Source organism: Maniola jurtina, chromosome 2 (assembly GCF_905333055.1).
Source record: "Maniola jurtina chromosome 2, ilManJurt1.1, whole genome shotgun sequence".
Classification (NCBI taxonomy): Eukaryota; Metazoa; Arthropoda; class Insecta; order Lepidoptera; family Nymphalidae; genus Maniola; species Maniola jurtina.
In genome coordinates this window covers 7,169,771-7,192,933 of record NC_060030.1, presented here as the reverse complement: position 1 = coordinate 7,192,933, position 23,163 = coordinate 7,169,771, and the positions used below count along the sequence as shown (strand labels likewise).

General features: G+C 35.7%; 2 protein-coding genes across 6 annotated transcripts in view; one reads left to right on the top strand and one right to left on the bottom strand.

Moving 5' to 3' along the window:
* LOC123876966 (chromodomain-helicase-DNA-binding protein 1) overlaps positions 1-23,163 on the top strand; it is a 38,243-nt gene that overhangs the window by 895 nt on the left and 14,185 nt on the right. For 3 of the 5 annotated variants that reach the window (XR_006798465.1, XM_045923448.1, XM_045923429.1), the window contains exons 1-4: positions 16,920-17,344; positions 18,268-18,356; positions 18,678-19,043; positions 19,146-19,325. Coding sequence is in view for 4 of the 5 variants with exons in the window: in XM_045923448.1 (XP_045779404.1) it covers positions 17,336-17,344; positions 18,268-18,356; positions 18,678-19,043; positions 19,146-19,325 (644 nt within the window). In the remaining variant the exon portion in view is untranslated. Of the gene's footprint in view, positions 1-582; positions 753-3,564; positions 3,649-3,804; positions 4,028-4,455; positions 4,568-5,135; positions 5,342-5,738; positions 5,932-6,329; positions 6,442-7,357; positions 7,509-9,323; positions 9,433-14,965; positions 14,981-16,919; positions 17,345-18,267; positions 18,357-18,677; positions 19,044-19,145; positions 19,326-23,163 lie in introns of those variants that run through there. The other 2 variants (XM_045923456.1, XM_045923440.1) reach the window with 2 other exon arrangements.
* Positions 10,275-14,536, bottom strand: LOC123877017 (CD2 antigen cytoplasmic tail-binding protein 2 homolog). The gene is made up of 4 exons (XM_045923509.1): positions 14,402-14,536; positions 14,025-14,221; positions 13,201-13,519; positions 10,275-10,813 (listed from the first exon to the last, which is right to left on the bottom strand). Exons 2-4 carry the CDS (start codon positions 14,214-14,216, stop codon positions 10,320-10,322), a joined length of 1,005 nt encoding a protein of 334 aa, XP_045779465.1. The 5' UTR covers positions 14,217-14,221; positions 14,402-14,536; the 3' UTR covers positions 10,275-10,319.

The following is a 23,163-nucleotide window of genomic DNA, read 5'->3' as shown; positions in this document are numbered from 1 at the left end:
AACTTAATTAATGCTAGTTGAATATTTGGACTGTTTTTTATAATACTGAATGACTTTTGGATGTATCTTAAAAACCAACTTTTAAAGGAATTTTATTTACTAGGTAGGTAACTCCAGAAGGTCCAAAAGTAACAACTTGCCCCAACTTGAGGCTAATTGTTTTCGAGCTGGGACTAGTTGTTACTGGCTCTATTATAGAGCGATAGCCGATGAAGGAAACAATTATTTGAATAGAAAATTATGTTAGAGATTGGGTAAAAATGAAGTGACAATGGGCAGCAACATATTATCTAGATAGGTTGATAGACACTCTTAGATATTAGGGTTTCAAAGTAGATAGGTAGGTACACAGTGACCTTACAACGGCAAGAGGAGGGGTGCTAAACTTTCCACTAGATGGATTAACATCAAGTTCTTTAAGAAAATCTAGGAGATATACGAGATCCTTCATAGTAAGACGGATTTTGGATAGGATCCTGGAAATGTTTAGAAGAGTTGCTATAAAAAGTTGCCTAGATCTATGCAAGTTCTCTACCTGCCATTACTTAAATTATAGATGTATTTTTCCGTGTCTGTCCCCAGTATCACATGCAAAAGACGAGGATGGTGGCGTGTGAGCCAAAATCTCTTGTACGGCTTAGGGCACATGTACAACGACCTATGTGCGGCGATGTGGTTCTCATACATGATGCTGTTCTTACAAGCGGTTCTCGAAATGAGGGCTGTAATAGCCGGCGCGATGCTTTTGTTAGGTAAGTAGAATATCGTATTACATTTACCTATTCGCGTGTCATTGACCAAAGGCTCGTATTCAAACGACTAACAATAAAACCATATTCTAAGGTAACACTATGAAAAAAATATTTATGTTTAAATAATACCCACGACTTTGTCGGCGTGGATTTGGATATTTTAAAAATCCCGTGGGAACTCCTTGCTTTTCCGGGATAAAAAGTTGCAGACAATTTCCGGAACTCAAGCTACCTCTGTACCAAATTCCATATAAATCGGTTAAACTGTTGGGCCGTGAGAAGCAAGCAGACAGACACATTTTCGCATTTATACCTAATATTAATATAGAAGTATGGATGATACTGATATGTTGAAATTTTTATGAAGTGACCAAAGTACGCAAAATTTCGTAGCACTTCCGTAGCATCACTTTTTGTAACTCATTTTTTGTATCATTCATTATTCACTAGTTTTTCCTGTGACTATGTTCGCGTGAATGTAGGTACATATTTTCAAAGATCCCTTTAGAACTCTCAACACAGATATGTATTTACTAATGTGGGGGTCTACATTCTTGGGAAAACCTACATGCTAAAAATTTTCGTCGATCTTACACATCATAACCCTGTCAAATCTTAACCGATTTTGGCCAGAGTTTTTGATTGGAGTATTTTTAATTACTTAGATAGGGAATGACTACATTTCTGAAAATTTAATAAAAATTAAAAATTCGTTCAGCCTTTTCCAGCATCTCAGTATTTTTTGTTGGACCTAACAACTTTTGTATAAATTGTAATACTCTCGCGGTCCGATCGCCATACCTACTTCATGTGTTCTTGTCAGCAAAGAATATTGATCTTCTTTTCGATCGACTGCAGTCCTCTATTGGTATTGAGATAGAAATCCGGCAAAGGGTTGTTCCCTTTCCAGGGCAAACATACCTACTTCCCATTGGCTATAAACTAGGATCTCTCCGAATAGGATATTAGGTTTTTGTAATTACAGAGTGAATTTCCACTATTATTTGCCATCATTTGGGATAGATAGCTTGCACTCTGGGGAATGGGGACACATAATATAATAACCAATAACAGGATTTTTCCAGAAAATCAAAGAATTCCCACGTCGTGAACATCTGTTAATCTACCTACCAGTCCTTAGAGGCACGAAATAGAATGTTTAAACATTATTGTATTGTAAAAATTATTTTATTTTATTTAACCCCCGACCCAAAAAGAGGGGTGTTATAAGTTTGACGTGTGTATCTGTGTATCTGTCTGTGGCATCGTAGCTCCTAAAGTAATGAACCGATTTTGTTTTTGTTGTTTGAAAGATGGCTTGATCGAGAGTGTTCTTAGCTATAATCCAAGAAAATCGGTTCAGCCGTTTGAAAGTTATCAGCTCTTTTCTAGTTTACTACTGGAACCTTCACTTGTCGGGGGTGTTATAAATTTTTAATTTACACGATTTACACTTGTGATAACGTTAATATAAGTACTTTCAATCATGGCTGTTACACTTATCGATGTCCATCAGTGCATCTTGCGTAATTAATTATCATCTAAATATTCATTATATATTTTATTGATTTTTAAGTACGTACCTACCTTCGCAACCACGATTCATTCATATTAATTAGGATGCCTTTTTGATAGCAATTTTGTTACTCAATACAATACTCAAGCTATAAATGAATATGTAGATTTTTTATTCCAATACAAAGTAGCTCTTGAATGCGATCTCAACTAGTGATAAGTGATTTTGTAGTCTAAGATGGAATTGAACCAACTTGGAAGATTTATGGCAGTTTTTAGAGTTCCGTCTCTCAAAAGGAAAAACGGAACCCTTATAGGATCAATTTTTTGTCTGTCTGTCCGTCCGTCCATCCGCACTTGACCGGTTTTTTTGACTAAACCCATACCTATCTCTATCGGTTCTACATGGCATCGTATCGGAATGCCGAATCGCTTGCCGGCACAGCTTCACCAGCTGCAGGGTGGCTACTAAACACGGCAGAAGCCGTCATAAAATAAAATGTTTTCCGATGAAAAGGAAGGAAATTTTACTACCTACCTATTTAGCTAATTATGTCATTAGTTAAGTAGATTAGGATGTAAAACTACTTAGGAAGCAATTCATTTGTTTTCTATAGAACGCAATGAGTACGCAATAGTAAATTAATAGTACCGGATATAGTCGTTAAGCCTCATAAGCTAAAGACCCAAAACTTTAAATTGGGACCATTGGTGGTCAACTCAAAGGTGGTCCTAAAGCGAAAGTATTAATGGTACCTACTTTAGATACCATTATGTTCAAGAAGGAGGCCGCCGGGCTGGATCGCGAGCAAACCGATCCTGCTCGGAGGTGGAAACATCAGGGCAGCGCTGATCAACTCCCTGATCCATCCATCCAGTAGTCCCAGGCGCTGGAACCTTAGAGTCGCTGGCTGGATTGTATCCTGTAGCCAGCGACTCTGGGAAAATGCCAGCTTGGTGTGTCACAAACTGTCGTGTCTACATGCAAGGTGCATGAAGTCAAAGGGTACTCCCTACTACACCCTCCAGCATGAGCCAACGCATATCCCGCAAGAGAGGCGCCGGCAAACGTTCTTTAGAGTTCCCGGAGCCTCCTAATATGCGCTTAGGTTGGGCACCTAAGGTAGGTAATTCATAGAACTGTAATGGAATAAAAACCAGTAGGTAGGTTAAGAAGGCGCAACGTGCACCTGCATATTGCAAAGGGGTCAAGGTCTTTCTTGATAACAAATCAAACTAAGCTTTATCATTTGCTTAGCATAGTACCCTAAATAAAATTGTTTTTTTTTAATCACAGGGCAAGTAGTCGATGCGCTTGCTACCCCAATCGTCGGTATTTTGGCTGACAAATACAGCACCAAGAAATTTTGGCATTTAACAGGTGAGCCTAAGATTTTTTTTTACCTTTCATTTAAGTTACTTAGTAAGTACTTACCTATATATTATTATGGATAATATTATAGATTATATGAATCGAAATCATTTGAACCAACTTCTTCAACCTGCTTAAGGTGTACAATGATTTCAAAAATTTCAGGCTGTGCAGTCGTAACATGCACGTTTCCTCTACTATTCATACGATGCTGGGGCTGCAGGCCGGGGATCAACACCGAGTACTTATCCTGGTGGATGCCGTTTTATTACGCCATCCTGGTCATATTCTTCCAAATAGGTTGGGCGATAGTGCAAATCTCGCACCTTGCTATAATACCATCAATCACAGACGACCTACAGATCCGCTCAGAGTTGACATCTATAAGGTAACTTGTCTATATCTGAATAATAACTATTTAATATAAAACAAAATCGCAAAAAGTGCTACCTACCTATTAGCTAATAACTTTTAAATTGATATCAATGTGGTTTTCACCAACATAGACCTTAAGTAGCTAGGTACTTGTTAATTAATCAACTTTTATACAGGTAGGTAGGAAATACATAATAAGTAGGTAGGTACCAATGATTCACATTAATTTCATTAGAGAATAAATAATACGCAAAGCTAAGAAATCGCCATAAAAAGAGAGGTATTTTTAACAATCTTCAGTCAGGATTTCAGGAAATAAACTCTTGGGGCAAGTTTTAATCGGATTTAAGTTTTTGAACTCTATCTTGTACTTTAAAAAATCAGCTGTCGGTGGCGTAAACACGAAGTTGAATAAGGTAAATAGGGTAACTCCTGTTCCAGATATATGGCTTCAGTAATATCGAGTCTAATGGTCTACTTCATAACGTGGATCGTTTTGAGAGCGACAAACTACAGCACATTTATTGGCCCTTCGGATGATTACAAATTTCGGGTAACTTTTTTTATTAATAACAAGATAATGCCCGCGACTTCGTTTGCATGAATTTAGGTTTTTTAAATCCCGTGGTTTTGATTTTGCAGGATAAAAAGTTGCCTATGTCAATTTCCGAGATGCTACCTATGTACCAAACTTCATATAATTCTGTTAGAAAGAAAGGCCTTTGAAAATGCCTTGGGGACTTTTGGATTTTCGGGAATAAAATGTAGCCAATTTCATCAAAATCGGTTAAACTGTTGGGCCGTGAAAAGCTAACAGACAGACAGACACTTTCGCATTTATAATAAGTATTAGTAGGTATGGAGGAATGTATGATTAATTGCTGAGGATTCTGGCCTCTTACACTACCTATGGTCTACCTACCAGTCATATCTGACTTGCACAATCAAAGAACATAGGTATGGATTCTAGAGAAGTAACATACCTACAAAATTTTTTCAGTAATAATTTAAGCTGATTCCTAGTTCCATATATTATGTGCACAAATTGTTAGGTGCTTAACATTTTCCGGACTTCACCCTGACAAAAAGCTCTATAATGTAGCTACTTATATTATTTACAGGATGTATCACTCATCATTTCCAGTATTGGCATAGCTTCGTTTATAATTTTTCACGTTTTCTTCAAACTTAAACCCCCAAAGGAAGAGAAACCCAAAGAAAATGGGCACGTAATGGAAACCGGTGAAAAAGATTCTACAATATTATCAGCAAAATCTAAAATTATGCATTTTTTGCAAATGCCTCTTCTATATCAAACTAGTTTGTTGTAAGTATGCCTTCCTACCACCTATCTTCAGTACATCCATGCTTCTGGGATAGTTCTGGGGTAGCGAGATAAATACTAGGTACTAAGCTGTACCCATGTAAGTCAGCCCGAAGCAACTCTCTCTTAGTCAATCAGTCTGAAAAATGATCATTCCTTGAGGTGCACGAGGCGGGTCTGCCCGCGAAATTCAAATTTAATCTAGTTTTTCGCAATTTGTCTAATGTCCAATGTTATCTAGTATCATTTCCACAGGTTTATATAAAAATCTTTCGTCTCTACCTCGGTTTTTCTACGTTTTTCTAAGAAAAACCGAGGTAGAACCAGTGTACCAATAGGTATACCTTACATTAGCAAAGTATTTATTTTTATCCTGTTAAGTAAATTAATTTAATTCTAGGTACGTTTTCTCGAGGCTATACTGGGCTTTAAGTCTGGTTTACGTGCCGCTTTTCCTAGAGGAGCGGCTATCAGTGAACCCGAACGCAGCAGAGGGCTCCGAGTTAGTTGCCAGCGTACCACTAGTGCTTTACATTTCCTCACTGTTTTTCTCGTTTTTATTAAAAAGTAATATCAATAAATTAGGTAATCAGGTAAGGAATAAATTGATATACCTAATAAGTATTCTAGATTAATATTTTTCTTTTTCTTTATTTTCAACTTAAATATTAAGTATCACCTATAACGTTAAGGCACGTTAATGAAAATTATAAAAAAAACTAAGCTGATACCCGCGACTTCATCCGCGTGGATTTAGGTCTTTAAAAATTCCGTGAGAACTCTGATTTTGCAGGGTAAAAAGTAGCCCTGTCCTATGTCATTATTTGGGTCATTGCGACGTAATGGAGGGACAAACCAACAAACAAAAACTTTCGTTTTTATAATGTGGGTAGTGCCAGTGATTGGTAACTTGCTAAAGTTTATAAGTTTTAATTCTGTCGAAGATAGTAGGATAGAAATAGAAGCAAGTTTTAAGATTTATTAATTTTAGGTGGCGTATCTGATTGGCAGTTTTCTAAGCTTAGTGAGCTGTATGTGGATTGCACTAGCAATAAGTCCAGAAGCACATGTAGTTCAGATTTATTTGGTGGCGACATTAATAGGTAAGTTTCTACCCAATTATTATTTCTACTAGGTATAAAGCATCACTCCACTAGAACAGCGGTGTATGCTTGTAGTCTTACGCGAGGGTGCTTCCACATTAGACCCCGGCTGGTAGTGAAATTTCTGTCACGGTTGGACAGACTAGACCACGCTACCGGCAATGAAATGCCTACCGGTAAACCATTTGGTGTTCCGACTTCCGATACGATGCCGTGTAGAAAACGATTAGGCAATCCGTACCTACTATTCCATTGATGGAACTATGATCAAACTAATGCGCGCGACTTTATGAATTTAGATTTTATGAAAATCCCGTGGGAAGTATTGGATTTTCCGTGATAAAAAGTAGCCTTTGTACCAAATAAGTGATGCCCACGACTTCATCCACATGGATTTAGGTTTTTAAAATCTCGTCCTTTATTACGGGATAAAAGTAGGGTAGATATCTACGTCCGGTTTGCATGCTCTGTACCTCACTTCGTCAAAATCGGTTAAAAGGACGGGCCGTGAGATGGTAACAGACAGACACACTTACCACTTTTATAAATATTAGTACGGATATCTACAGGCCGATTGAGCTAAAAACCCCTTTAGCTCAATAGTAGAGAGTAGAGACAGTCGAAATCCTAAAGGTCGTAGGTCCAAACGTATTTCTAATCGAGCTTAATTTCTAGTGTTTTAAGAAATTCAATCTAAATAAAGGCGAAATAGACATGAAGCCCTAATTTTTTATTTATCATACAAATTTTTTTTTACAAAGAATATTAGCCATGCTAACTATGACTAATACTCCCCTTTCCTCTCCAATTAAGCTTAAAGTTTGTGCCAGAACTTTGAACCGCCGACCTTTCGAAATTCAGTCCGCTCCTCAACCGTTGAACTATCGAGCCTCTAAAATCTAAAATTGTATTTCAGGTGCTGGCAGTTCGATCACCTTGGTCTCCAGTCTATGCGTCACTGCTGATTTGATAGGCCCACATTCACACCAGGGTGCCTTGATATATTCTATTGTGACATTTGCCGACAAATTGGTGACTGGCATAGCTGTGGTTGCTATCGAAAACTAGTGAGTTATTATAATTACTTTTGATACTTAGGGATATAAGTATAAAGCCTAAACGATTTTTGGTCTTCATCAGAGTAGGCGTACTACTCTGATGAAGACCAAAAATCGTGTTCTATGAACATTAATATGGCACTGGCTGGACATCAATTTGTAAGCAAAAATTACTTATAGTTTCAACGTTGCAAAAATTTTCTAAAAAAGAATAAAACCGCCTTCCGAAACCACAAACACTAAAAAGAAAAAATATATTTTTGTTTCTACACGTGTAATATGAAGTCGAGCGAGCATAATAAAAGAAACTAGAAATCCAAGTGTGAAGCTCGCACTATATAATATGCTGTGCCCAGTTAAAACCTTACTGATTACTAAGCTATTACACTGATCGCGAGCAATTTACTGTTATCCATTGAAGGGTTCTGTTCTCCATCTCCGAAGATATTTATTAGATCTTCACCAGTTATATGGGACGTGCAAAGTATACCCTTTCAAATAAAAAAATCTATATCGGTCCAGGCGTCTTTGAGTAATCGGGGCACATACTTACATAAAAAATAATAAAAAGATTCCGCCGAATTAAGAACCTCCTCCTTTTTTTGAAGTCAGTTAAAAATATTTGTTCACAATGACCCGTCTAGTGCATAGTACTACATTAAGGTCGTTGGTATTAGCTCAAAATTTTAAAAGAACTTGGATTGAATACTAACATACTACGCAAATAATTCATGTCGAACAAAAAGAATTCCATGACTCAACTTCACGCCAAGTTGTGTTTTGCCATAATAAAATAATGAAAAATTTTCATTTACATGGAATAAGGTACAAAGACTTATGTAAATCACTATGTACTTTAAGATTCGTCGCTATACACGCTGCTGAAAACAACACAACCGTTTAATTTTTCCTAACAATACCTAGATACTTACGTAGGTACCTACCTATAATTTGTAAAGGACAAAAAAAATTTGTTACGCTAATGTCATAAAAATTAGGTACAGTACAAACTCATGTGCCTTGCCTAAGTATTTCTGTTATTAAGTAAACGATACCTAAGTATTTGTACCTATTCACAAACTAATATTATTAGGTATATCAATCCCCTTTACTCTCCAGCTAATCGTAATTCTTGGAGATGCTATGACAATAGTCTACAGGGTTTGAACTTTGAACACGGTAGGTATGGCTTTTGGACCTATTGGATTTCAGTTCACTTTCTGATGCCTTCACATAGTAGGCACCTACCCTACTCCAGGTACAGAAGACAAAGACGTTTAGATAAATAGCGACTCTTGATGCTTGTAACGAAGATATAGAAGTTAGGTTATTATAAAACCGGCCAAGTGCGAGTCAGACTCGCGCACTAAGGGTTCCGTACTCGGGTATTTTTTCCAACATTTTGCACGATAAATCAAAAACTATTATGCATAAAAATATATGAAAATCTGTTTTAGAATGTACAGGTAAAGCCCTTCCATATGATAGGTACCCCACTTGGTATAAGGTAGGTATATTCCTGTATTTGTGCTATAAGACCTACCTACCTGCCAAATTTCATGATTCTAGGTCAACGGGAAGTAACCTATAGGTTTCTTGACAGACACGACGGACGGACGGATGGACAGACAGACAGACAACAAAGTGATCCTATGAGGGTTCCGTTTTTCCTTTTGAGGTACGGAACCCTAAAAATTAGCATGTCGATGACATGACCTTGAAGTTTTTACCCATCCTAAAATCGCCCAACGTGCCTAAAGAAGTTTTCACAACAAAAACCTATCTATCTTATCCATTTCAAACTTACTATCTTTTCCATTCCAGCAAATGCGACGATGCGCTAGATTGCCCGCAGTACTACAGAGGAGTCCTAACGTACGCCTGTGGCGGGAGTGCGGTGCTCGGCATTCTCTCCTTATCCATAACTACTATCGCTAAGAAACGATGTAAAACATAACTTAATTTTAAGTATAACTACCTACCTACTAACATTAAATAAATAATATGAAGTACAATAAATAAACTTTACCTGATGTGTTTTATTTTAATCCATACTTAATATTATAAATGCGAAAGTGTGTCTATCTGCCTGTCTGCTAGCATTTCACGGCCCAACAGTTCAACCGATTTTGATGAAATTTTGTATAGAGCTAGTTTAAATCCCGGGGATGGATGTAGGCGAATTGTTATCCCGGAAAATCAAAGAGTACCCATGGGATTTTTGAAGGCCCATCCGTTTTACCGATTTGTATGGAATTCGGTACAGAGGTAGCTTGCGTCCCGGAAATTGACATAGGCAACTTTTTATCCCTGAAAATCAAAGTTCCCACGGGATTTCAAAAACCTAAATCCACGCGGACTAAATCGCGCGCATCATCTAGTTAATAATAAGTATTGAAAATTGTAGTCTGTCTGTGAATGTGAACTAATCAATCGGTCCAAAATATGTTGATATAAGTAGGTATAATGCATATATTTTGAGATCTCATTCGTCATTTTTAGGGTTCCATACTTCAAAAGGTTTTCCTTTTGAGGTACGGAACCGATACCGAACCATGATGAGTGACTATAAGTACTACAAAACTATTTTAAATCTTTTTCTTAAAAATGAGGTATTTAGTATATAAATTGGGGAGCTGGCGAACAAAACGGTATAATTACAGTAAACTTTCAGCCAGTTACATACAGTTTTGCTTCTCCTGTAAAGTTTGATTTCGTGCAATTACGTTTCGTTCTCCAGCTCCTCAATCATAACTCAATAAGACATACACAAAATTTATTTTGTATAATTGTGTATTTCTTAACATAAAGTTCAAACAACTAAATATAAAGTTCAAAATCGATTCTGTTTGAGCTATAAAACTGTGTGTCCTCGCCACACTTCCTAACCCACACTCCAGTTTTGAAGTAACCCTCTGTGACCCACTTCTGCATTTGCTCCGTTGTATGAGGCCCTGAAATCTCCGCGTTGTTATCTTGAGTCCATTTGAATTCCCATTTCAACTCCTGGGAGTCTTTTTTTTCTGAACAATCATTTGTTTCACTCTGATCCTTTTTATCAATATTGGATTTTTCCTTTTCATCAAAATCGTCAGCATACATGTCCAACTGAGCATCACCTTTCTTTGATTTCTCTTTAGCAAGTAAATCACTTATTTTTTCATAGGTCTCTTGGTATATGTCCATGTTACCCTCTTTAGTAAGAATTTGATTAGCAAGTTCTGTTATTCTTGTAACTGTTTTGCTACTTTCATCAACTACACCAGCCTTTTTTCGCTTCCAGCGTTCAGCGCTTGAAATCTTTGAATTGGCACCTGAAATAATAAAATTAATGATTAAGTTCTTATTTTGAAGTAATCAACTACACTTTAGTACATAGTTAGTAGTAGTTATTTAGTAGTAGTTTAGTTCTTATTTTGAAGTAAATAACAATAGACTACAGGCCCATGTTTAAAAATGGGTGGGTCATATGAACCACCAGGTGACGTATACAGGACGATATAAGAGCATAAAATAATAAGTTTCAGCACTATGCCGTCACTTGTAAGCTGTCCAACAGAGTGCTGATGAGAATTGAAAAGTGCAGGTAGAGTGAGTACATTTTGGTCATATATTTTTGTACGGCATTTTTACCATCGATAGATCCATGAAAAATAATAAGAAAGCGCGCAGTGCCGTAAAAAAATGGTGCGCCACAAAGTCAGTAAATGTTTTGATTTTCTGACAATTTCCGGGGTAAATTTGGTCATTTAATTCTGTACGGCACTAGTTTCATACTGTTTCAATACAGCCTCTAATCCATTATTCCGCAACGCCGTACAAAAATCATGCGACAAGGGGAAAAAATTGAGGGTAGCAACCCCCTCTCTTTCCGTGGTCCGGGGGGTGATTTGAGAAAGTACGGCTTTCGTTCCAAAACATTATCTAGCACTCAAAAGTACTATTAAAAATAATGCCGTAAAAAAATTAGTGTTCATTTGAATGTGTATCAATAATTATCTTAATTTCATGGTATACTTAATTTTTAAAGCTGTAAAATCATTTGACTCTGTACGGCAACTTTTTTTTTAACATGATAGTGTAAAATACTATTGTTATATAGTATTGCCGTTCAAAAGAAACTGTTCTAAAAAAAATTATAGATAAATACAAAAACTGAAATTTTTCAAATTATTGCAAAAGTTTAAATATTCATAGATTAATAAAATATAGCAATTTTCTACGCTTTTCCCTTGTTTTAAATAGTATTAAGATAAATAAATTAGGAAAAAATTATGCCGTACATTTTAATGCAGACCATATCTTTTAGGCTGATGAAAATGACGCTACCATTTTAAGGGTAGTACTTTATGGCCATCTGATACTGTACGGCATTAACATATTTTTGAAGAGAACAATTGATAATATGATAAAATCACTATGCCGTCTAACTGAAGTGAACGGGTGTGTATATAATATCCACATCCCCTACAAACCTTTGGACCAACGAAAATGTACGGCATGTAAAAAAATATTATCTATGCATAAAACACTTTCAAAATAAATTAATTTTATGTTGTTTCAAATCACCCCCCGGACCACGGAAAGAGAGGGGGTTGCTACCCTCAATTTTTTCCCCTTGTCGCATGATTTTTGTACGGCGTTGCGGAATAATGGATTAGAGGCTGTATTGAAACACTATGAAACTAGTGCCGTACAGAATTAAATGACCAAATTTACCCCGGAAATTGTCAGAAAATCAAAACATTTACTGACTTTGTGGCGCACCATTTTTTTACGGCACTGCGCGCTTTCTTATTATTTTTCATGGATCTATCGATGGTAAAAATGCCGTACAAAAATATATGACCAAAATGTACTCACTCTACCTGCACTTTTCAATTCTCACCAGCACTCTGTTGGACAGCTTACAAGTGACGGCATAGTGCTGAAACTTATTATTTTATGCTCTTATATCGTCCTGTATACGTCACCTGGTGGTTCATATGACCCACCCATTTTTAAACATGGGCCTGTAGTCTACAACAATTTAGTAGTTTTGCAAAATATGCATGATTTTAAAAAACAATGATGAATAAATTATTATTCCACTAATTACTTCACTGCTAGTCAGTTTATTGCAAGTTTTAACAACTAACTTGCAGATATTGACTTGCTGTGAGTCTTAGTCAAGACATGAGGTACAAATGGCTTGCCAGAGCTGACTTCTGGAAGTTTTCTTGCTATTCAACAAAATATAACCTTAGACTGCACTTATCATCAGCAGAGATTGCAGTAAAATGTTGTTATTGAATTTAATGACTCAGAAAAAAAGTATGACAACACCAAAGAAGGACCAAGGTTTTGTTAGATTTCAGTTAAGTCTTAGGTACATCACCAAACTTTTTTAAAAACATCACTTTCTTAATTCCCATGTTTTTGACAACAGCTCACAAACTACTAAAAAAACATGGCTAGGTGGTGGCATGGTAGGTTTATAGTTATGGAACTCAGGCAAACAGGTTTCCTCATGCTATTTTCCTTTACTGTTAAAGGAAGTGACATTTAATTGCTTGTAAATAACTTCCAAAAGTTAGAGGTGCTAAGGTACCCAGTATCTAACCCCCAATCCCCAAACAGGAGGCTAATATTTTAACTACTATTCTATCACCACTTTTTTTCCTTGCGTAATGTGTACTTTATTGAAAAAATTATTTCTTACCAAGGCGTTGTAAAGTTTTTGCAATGGTCTCCTTTGGTTTCATATACTGTATAATTTCCTTGTAGTTTGCTATAATATCATATTTCTCATCAGCTTCTTCTTCATCAGTGTCTGAATCATCGAAAATGCCTTTGGATGTTGACTCTTCATCTTTAAAAATCTTATATTTATCCTCAGGTCTACCTTTCACTTTCACCCAATCTATATTGTCAAGCCAACCATCTCTGATCTCTTTTTCTTTTTTCCAGTGGTAGTGACCTTCTGTGTCAAAATGCCCTTCTTCCAATTCTTCTTTCATGTTAAATGGCGTTATTGTGATCTGAAAAATATATTAAATCATTTTAAGATAACCACTATCACTTTAGATTAGCAAGCTGAAGTGGCAAAGGGCAGGTCATATCTGTCATAGAACTGAAGGCCGATGGGGTAGTCATATTCTGCAGTGGAGACCACGTAGCAGTAAGCGCAGTGTGGGACAACCTCTAACCCGCTGGACCGATGACCTGAAGGTGGCGGGGAGCGGGCAGATGAGGAAGTCGGAGGACTGTGTTTTGTGGCACGGAGGATTTCCATGCAAGTTTTAGTTTTTATCAGCATTTAGCACATTTCAACAAGGAGGTTTACATTCACATTTAATGCGAGTATAGAATGGATAGGACCACTGGTGTGAAGCTGAAGAAAAGTTAACACATATACTTTCTAGAATAACAGTATTCTAGCAGTACAAATCTAGGTAATTAGATAAGTACTAAGTGGGGTGGGTGAATGACTTCAAATCTCTTTGCTCTTCATCACATTAAATTACTACTGATGTGCCTACTTACTTCACCTTCTATACCTCCAGTACCATCTTCTTCACCCTCTATGTCATCAGCATTGAGAACATTTTGCTGCTCCTCCTCTGCTGCACTGTCTTCTTCGTCAGAGTCCAATGAGTGTTTCTTTCCCTCTTTTTTCTGAGACCTTTTACTCTGCTCAGGTTCCTCAAAAGTAACAGATGCCGGTCTTTTCGACATTTCATCTATCAATTAAATTAATTTTGATTCAAAAATTAAACATGTCCATGACTTCAGAATTTCTTAATGCCTTGTTTGTGGCGGAATAATTGTAGCAAATTTTTTTACTATGGCATTAAGTACCTATGTATTGTGTGGCACATATTTTTCATATAATAATTATGTAAATAATTTAAATAGCAAACCTGGGTTTTGGTAATCTTAAATCTTTAGTTTTTCTATAAATATAAAACAAACTCAAACTCTGATCCACAATTTACAATACAGATTCACAACGTCTATGCTTTTCTATTAAAATGTTCCGTAGAGAATAGGTACAAATGTATTTTTATGGTGGCACTACAAGTTTGCAGCAATCAACACATATATTCAACAAACATTGGCAAGTGTGTGAACAGGTGTTTGCGTATGTTTTCCAACGCTTGCGGCCGCTTGTCGAACTTCGATCCGATTGGCAGCAAGCCAACAACACACTGTGTAATGTGTATGAAAAGTACTCTTTTTTGTTTGTGGCAAGCATGTAATACCACGTCTGCCACCATTATGATTTTTCTCTTTGACAACTCCTTGAAATGCAGCACTTGCAGCACCATTGTAGCACCAACAATAATAGGCGGGCATGATTTGTATAGTAATTAGATAAGGCTAGCTTTAAGTTTTATTGTAATATTTTCAATAAAAAAAATAAAAAAAATAATAATAGGTCCATTTGTGCTACTTTTTTTTCTCTCTCGTCTGGCTTTACAAAGATTAACCAATGTCAAGTTTGTAGTTATTTTTTGTAACAAATTAGTTAAACTAGTTAGGTACCTATACAAGTATGGACCCCATCTGTCTGTCATGTGTGCCGGCACTCGCCGATATACGCACGGCACCCCCTTAGAGTGCTTTCCAGTCAGTTTTAACAAGAAAAAACACTCCAATAAAGCAGAGCACACCCGCCAGCTAACACCAACACAGACGAAGTAACCTCGCGTTTGAACCAAAGCATATTTGACACTGGCAAAGCGCATTGTGCTCTCCTTGGAATGATTGTGTTGGTCTCTTGGATCAGGTCTGGCACTACAAAAAGGCGCAAAAATTTCACGATACCTAATCACTAAAATAAGTCTAGTGGTGCCGCCAAATGCTTGCAAGAAACAGCAAACAGCAATCACAGACAGCAATCATCAGAATGGTGTTTGTGTCAGAGTTTTTTTTCATAACTATTATGAGTGCCAATACATTCGTCAGTCGCTCAGATTTAACAAAGGCGCTTCTAAAATCAATGGCCAGTCGTCACTGACCAATCGGTTTTTGTACAAAATAATATGGCGTTCTAAGAGTCAAATACCTACCAAATGTTACCCATTTCTACACTCCGTTTATCAAAAACGGAAATGCGTGGCGGAAATGCGTCATATTAAAATGTGGCCAACCTTTAGTTGGCCACATTTTCAAAAAAATTTCCCATAGAAGAGTCATACAATGTTGCCGCCTCAGGATATTTTACCTTAGACTTAGGGTAAAAGTGAACTAACAGGGTAATTATTAGGGTATGAATTTAACGTGAGTAAATTACGGGCTGAATAATAAGCGTATAAAATATCGTGAGTGATAGCGTGAGTGCGTGAAACTGAAAGTGTGAAATTAATTCTTAATGATTATCTAAATTTAATGGAGATGGATATGACGTCTAATTACCTAGTGGCTCTAGCCACTGGCTTAAAAGGCATCACTGCAAGGCTAGCATTGGCATAGAAGGCACTAAAATAATATCACTGCTACCATCAAAATTTCTTCATAAGGGGCATGAGACGGGCCTGCCCGCGAAAGTTTAAGAAATTAGCTCTAGTATCGACTAATGTGTCAGAATTAGTCGATACTACAGCTAATTTCTTAACCTGGACCCTTTCAAGTAAAGATTTTTAAACCTGTAAGAATGATACTGCGATTGTCGCAATTGAAAATGCCATAAGCCTACGTTGTCGTATTAGTTTAAAAAATGCGAAAAACCAAATTAAATTTGAATTTCACGGGCAGGCCCGTCGCTTCCACCTTAAAAATTTCTTTACATTACGTTAGGTACATTTTGCCTGAAATAAAGAACATTATTATTAATATTTGTTATTAAGGATACGTTGTGTGTCCTCAATAGAGATATTCTGCAAAAAAAAACCATTTTACCTTACAGAATAATTACTTTGCGTTTTTACTGCAGTTGCCAAGGAATAAGGAGTGTTTTTTTACAGTAACATAGAGTCGCAACTGACTGACGGTGCAACAAACAGAATTATGACCAAAACCTTACAGTGAATCCATATAACCGAGCACTGGCAAGCGTGTGGACGGTGTTTGCCTAGGCTTGCCAATGCTTGTCGTTCGATCCGATTGGCTGCAAGCCAAAACAAAAAAGTAGGCACTCTGTGGTGTTAGCCGATGCTTGCTGATTGTTGTTTGCTACAAGTCACCAAGTGTCTGGCGTCGGCTTTAGACATTGATATTTCACAAGAAGCTAATATATTATTTTTACATAATTATTAATTTAATATGTCAGTGGGCAAACTGGATTTTAGTGTGAAATGAAAACTTAAAAGTCATTAATCTTTAACCGATAAATATTAGGCTTTTTTCAACTAACTCAAAATTTAGGGTAAATTGAGGTTGTGGGGTAAATTGAAATAGAGACCTGGCAGCATTTAAGTTCTTTCGATTCGTGCAGTGGCATTTTCATTTGGGTAATGGCAATATGGCCGTAGCTTTCGAGTTTCGCTGGTAGTGCGCGGTGCTCAAATCGATTTCAATATAGAACGGAGTATTTCCGACGGCTCTAAAGTTTCATTTTTAATTTTTTAGTGGTCTTTCCTTCTGTTTACCTTGTTTTTACCCATGTTTAATAGGAAATTTTCTGATTTTTCATTTCCGTCGTCACCAGAATTCACGCGACGACAAAATGGCGTCGCTTGACAAGATTTTACTCCAAATTAAATTTTTAGTTTTTAACAGTTTACTATAAAATATTTCCAAAAAATGTTGCAAAAAGTGTTTCAAGGGGTTTCTGTTAAATGATTTGCTTACTTTTTATCAATTTTCATCTGCAATTATTTAAGATATAGTGTATTCCTTGAAATTTCTACAAAATGCTCATGGTAAGTGATTTTAAAGCTTTTTAGACGTTGTTTTTGCGTACATTTCTTTATTAATATGTTTTACTGGTTCTGAATATCAATAGAACTTTCTAGAAGTGCTGGGTGTGGCCCTAGAAAGGGCATACTTTTTAAGACGTAATTGTGAATAAATCGGTTTTCTACGATTGTTTACAATATATTTTAAAGTTTTTATGTATTAAAAAGTATTTGTTCCACGAAAGAAAGTGTTTCCACGGTTGCTTTGTTACGTAATCTTTCTATAGAGGCTAAGAAAACTGATTTTGGAGAGGGACCCATTTTTGCAATTTAGCTTTGAAAATTGGTCTTACCAGGCTGTGTACTTGTAGGATTCAGCATTTGAGGTTATGTCTTCTATATTTTTTTCAATATTTTGGTAACCAATGCCTTTTTTAACTCAATACTTCCTGCTTTCTTTCATCATTAAATTGTTAGATTTTTGGAGAATTATACCAAAATTATGCTCTAAAGTTGTATGTAAACATTGAATTTTAAGGTTATGTTTTGTTCTACAGATTAGGGAAGGACTTCTTCTTCGTTTTATTAAACATTAACAATAAATGTTACATTATAAATTGTGCCTCCTTTTATAAAAAAAATATTTTTAGTAGTTATTGGTTAAACTTCTGATCTTACTCATCTGGTGTATATTTCAACATCAACGTTTACTAATGATGACAATACCTTTCAAATTTATCTCAAAAAATAAGGAATAATTAACTAAAACCTTAACATTATTGCTGATATTATTAAAACTATCAACCATTTTAAAATGATTAATGATTATTGTAATTGAAGAAAGATTTTGACGCTTCTTTTGTCTGTTTTCTCCCCAGTCTAGTTTCCCTATTTATTGATAACTTTTTTAATTGTAATTGGTTTTATTTATTGTTTAATTTGTTTAGAAGGGCTCCATGAATGAATCTGGAAGTGATTCTATGAGTGAGAAGGGTGGGAAGAGTGATACCAGTGGATCAGGCTCTGGAAGTGAAAGGTACCAATTTTATTCAATAGTCCTGTTCCCTAACTCAGTAGCGATGTAATTTATGTGTACAATACAAAAAGTGCCTGATTAATAACATCGGTATGACGTCCATACCTTTTCTATTTGTGCCTATCGCAGGTTAAATTTTTATGATATTATCTTGGTAGGTTTTCAAAATAAGTGTGTAAAAAATAAGGACTTTTACTGTTATTGGGTGGACATTTTCCATAATGAACAACTAAAATATATTATATTATATAAGTGACAGGGAATAGATTTTATTTATTATTTTGTCTAACAATAATTTTGATACTTTTTTTTTTGGGACAGTGAGAGTGGTTCAAGTTCTTCGGGTTCTGGGACTCTTGGCCGATCTGGATCTGATAAGTCATCAAATGTTCACACCGATCGATCACATCACAGTGATGACACAAAATCATCACCAAAACGCAGCAATGCTAATTCTTCTAAATCTGATCATCACACTGATAAAGACTCTTCGGATGATTCTATCACAAAGCGTAAATCTAGAAATAACCATGGTAAAGTCAAATCAGATCTTTGGGAAGATAACCCTGATATGTTTGGTATTAGGCGATCAGGTCGCTCAAGAAAAGTTCCAGATAGACTAAAACTTGCTGATAGTGATTCTAGTGATAAAGGAAGAAGTCATGATAGGAAAAGTAGGAAAAAAAGGTACATTGTATTCATTATTTCTGAAAAAATTACTGGAATAAATTGTCATTTAAAATTTGTTTTTATCATTAAAAAAATTCTTATAATAAATATTATTTTTAGCGACTCTTGGAATTCAGATACCTCAGATAGTGATAGTGACCTAAAGGGTTCACCACCACCACCATCAAAACGACCAGGCCAAAGAAGTGTACCTTTAAGAAAAAAGAAACCAACCAGAAGAAGAAGATTTACAAGTGACGAGGAAGAAAGCTCGGAGGCTTCTGATGAAGATACTAGGAGGTAATGTAGAGGTTTGAATTCAAGTTATTTATTTCATGGTAATATTTTATTCATAAAATGTTTAAAGTGTTTTCTAATAAATTTTACAATCAAAAAGGTAAGTTCTTGCAGAAAATGTTTTATATGACACTTTCACACAAGATTTTGAAATCTATCAATGTGACTGAGATAAAGAAAATTCCTTCCCCAAAAATAGGACTGTAAGATTTATAATGAACATACTAATAAACACACATTTTATTTCATACACAAATGATAGCGAAACTAAGAGCAAAAGATGAAAATCATTTTCGACAGTCCTAAAATTGCCATTGCGAAACATTTCTTTATATTATAATATGTAATAGGAATAAGTGTAATGGAAATTTTCTGTTAATTGGATTTTAATGGATCCCTGATCTTCTGTGAGATGATGGCATATCGAATGGATTAAGCTGAAGTTTTTATTGGAAATAATATTGATGATTGGCTAGAAATGCTGAATTATTCTCTTTTGATAAAGTTGTAATATGATACATATTATCCTCTAAAATGCCCTGTCAGAGTTGAACATTTTCTGCTCCTTGGTCTACTGGAGAAATTAAATCTTAAACACAAGGGCAATCAGCAAAAATCTAAAAATCAAATCAAATGCTAGTGAACTTGGAATACAAACAAAAACATTCGGAATCGAAGCAATAGGTTGTGTAATAGCATATCTATCTCAATCTGTACTCAAAGCAAATGCAGAAGAGTATAAAAGTTTCAGAAATCTCTTAGGGTTTGTAAATAAAGTAGTAATTATTCATTCAAATAATACAGGTTTAGACCAACTTAATCAGCATTTTTCCTCATATACAAAATGAGGAAAAATGCTTGTTTGGTTAGTTGGTTGTCATTGGTTTGTTGGTAAATGAAATATGAATCTTATATCCAGCTTTATCAACTCCTGACAATACAGCTTTTTATTTTAGTCAAATGGATTGCAGGTATGTTAAGGAAGTAATAAAAATAAATAGTATGAAAGTAAACTCTGAAGCTATTGGTATCAACTGCATTAGAGTCGTAGATGGTTACTCATCTTCTTGATTTTTATCTCCTGTCATATTTTGTCTATCTTTTGTCATTCTATCTGTACCAGTGTTTTCCCTTGAAAGGATGCATACTTGCATATTTAAAGGTTTTTCAGCCGATATCCATTTTAGCTGTCTAAATATATTGAGCTCATAGTTAACAAGCAAATGACAATATTCCTATCCAGATGGTATTACCTCCTGAATCCATTCCAATCTGTCCTGGTCATAGTTACTGCATTAGTAAATTACTGATGATATCTGTTTTGGTATGGATAAATAATAATCAGCGAAGGCCAGTGTTGACTGTAATGGACTTCAGCAAAGCCTTCAATAATGTTGATTATTATTAAATACTTTCTACTTTCTTTATAAATATTTCTTGAGGTCTTTGACTGGTTTCTAAGTTAGTTGCTTGGATGCCCGCAACAGATATATTATGTTGTGGAAAAGTGTTTTTACTGGTATGCAATCCATAAATGCCGGCATACCGCAAGGTGGCATGTTGTCTCCTCTCCTTTAATTAATCTTCATCAGTTCAATCTTCAATCCTTTGATAAAATATTATCTACAAGATGAGATACGGATGTCAAAAAGTGTCCGCAAAATGTCCGCTCAAACACGATTGGGCGTATATTTGTCATATCTCAATTAAATCGTGCTACCCTCCAAAATCTATTTATCGAGTTAGATGAATTCCAATTTTGAGAAAGAGGTTACGCGTCTAATCCAACGGCTAAGCAACATCCGCTAGGCTTCGAGATCTTTTTTCGTCTGAAATTACTGAGTGCCTGAGGACAAAAGTCTTCATACAATGCGTGTTATCCATAAATCATCACTGGATGATTTATGAATCCGAGACATTATTGTTAATTCCTCATAAGAAAGCTAAGCTTTTAAGGTTAGTCTTTATTGGCTGTTGCGTTGTTGCAAGTTGCAGTTGCTCAGTGAAGCATAATTTTGTGACATAGTGGTATGATGAAGATTTTTCAACCAAGAGTAGGTAATAATTTCGCTTTCGGTTGTTAATCACAGGTTGAGGTAACTTATTGTAAGTTGACAATGAATTCTAACCAAAAGTATTGTTGGTTGAAATTGCCCAAAGCCGAAGTATGGACAGCCAATCTGCACTTGTTAGAAGTCGAGACCAAAATATGGTTCCATCGGAATTGTCTGTTATGGCAAGATCCACCACCGACAACTTCATAAACAAACAAAATTAATGGCCCTTTACCTCACAGTTCGCAGGCTCATTGTAACCATCTAAGGCCCATCTTAAAAGACTAGCAAAGCATCTGGTAATGTCCTCAACGCAGCGTCTCCGTCAAAGATTTTGCTACGTTATGGCTTTCTTAACATGGATTAAACATCGGAATAGGGAGACGTACGAACTGAATTCTGTCCAACTGAGCAATTTTCTCAATAACCAAGCGTTATCGAAGCCGAGATGAGGGGCTCTTTTAGACTAAAAATTCTTTATCTGCTTCTTCAAGCACTAAAATGCATTTCTTATTACCCTGCTAAATGTCTGCGCTCGCCAATGCCCTAGAAATATTATTATATCCATGTGACCAACAGCATAACAAAAGAAAATTTCAAATTATCATTATTTTTATACATTTCAAAATTGTTTTTTATTAATTTAAAAAACAAAAATAAAATTATATTGACTTAATTTAATATGCGGGTTCGGTTACAAAATCACGCAGTCTGTAATGATCGCTACTCGCTTTATGTATCCGCCATTTTGAATTCGGAACCGCCATCTTGGACAGTGAACATCGCGATATAACCTTGGAGTTTGACTTGCCAACTCGATTTTTATTTTTACAATAAGTAGGTACGTAATAAGTAAATGAACACTAAATTCTATAAATACTACTGGAAAATACGGACTCTACGATTATAAATAACTCAAAATAAGTAATTTCTATTTACTCTATATGTCGAATTACGTACTATTACTAAACAACTTACGGAATCGATTCCAATTAGCTAGTCAATCAGATTTAGATTCTATTATTAGGAAACATTTTTGCAAAACATTTCAAATATATTCTATAGCATAAAGACACTTGCCGAAGTAGGTATATGTATTTAAGCTTAATCCGCAAACTACAAAAACCTAACCTAAGAAATCGTAATTTAAAACCTCAAGCCTCATTCTTTCAATTTACAATGGTACTGATTCCTAGCATCTCAGCACAAGTTTTACGCTTAGGTATTGGTCAGGTCATCTTTAAAAGAAGGCTACGTTTTAAACCGATCACATGAATATGTTCAAATCGCAAATACGTAAACATTTGAGTGTACAAATGATTACGCGTACTGTGTGAGAACCATTATTATTAGATCAGTAATTTATGATAGTGCAGTGGTAGTTTATTGAAATATGATTTAAACCGAACTCGAAAAAGGGGGTTCTGTATTCGACCCGTATGCTCGTATTAGATTTGTTTGCGATTATCTCTTAATTCTTTTTGGCGATGTTACTCCATAATTCCGTACGATTTCAATAGTTCGATTTTTGTTAGAAGGCGTCAGGTTGGTCTCATTTTTAGGTAGGCTCGAGATTTTCAGAGATGCAGGAAGAGTCTGAACGGACAACGGCTAATCACTCGGGATTAGTGTTACATTTTAGTAATTAAAATTATCTTTAGTAATTATACTTTTTAACCATTCAGTAATGGTACACAGTATATAATAATATTAATATTAAATTGAAGTACTTTTTTTATCCGACTTCCAAAAAGAAGGTGTTTAATTCAGTACGGTTTTTCCATCCC

Coding starts and splice junctions, on each gene's coding strand:
- LOC123877017 (XM_045923509.1), bottom strand. CDS start 14,216: ATGTCGAAAAGACCGGCATCTGTTACTTTTGAGGAACCTGAGCAGAGT. Junction 13,520..14,024: donor CTGGAGGTATAGAAGGTGAA/GTAAGTAGGCAC, acceptor TATATTTTTCAG/ATCACAATAACGCCATTTAA. Junction 10,814..13,200: donor AAAAACTTTACAACGCCTTG/GTAAGAAATAAT, acceptor TTATTATTTCAG/GTGCCAATTCAAAGATTTCA.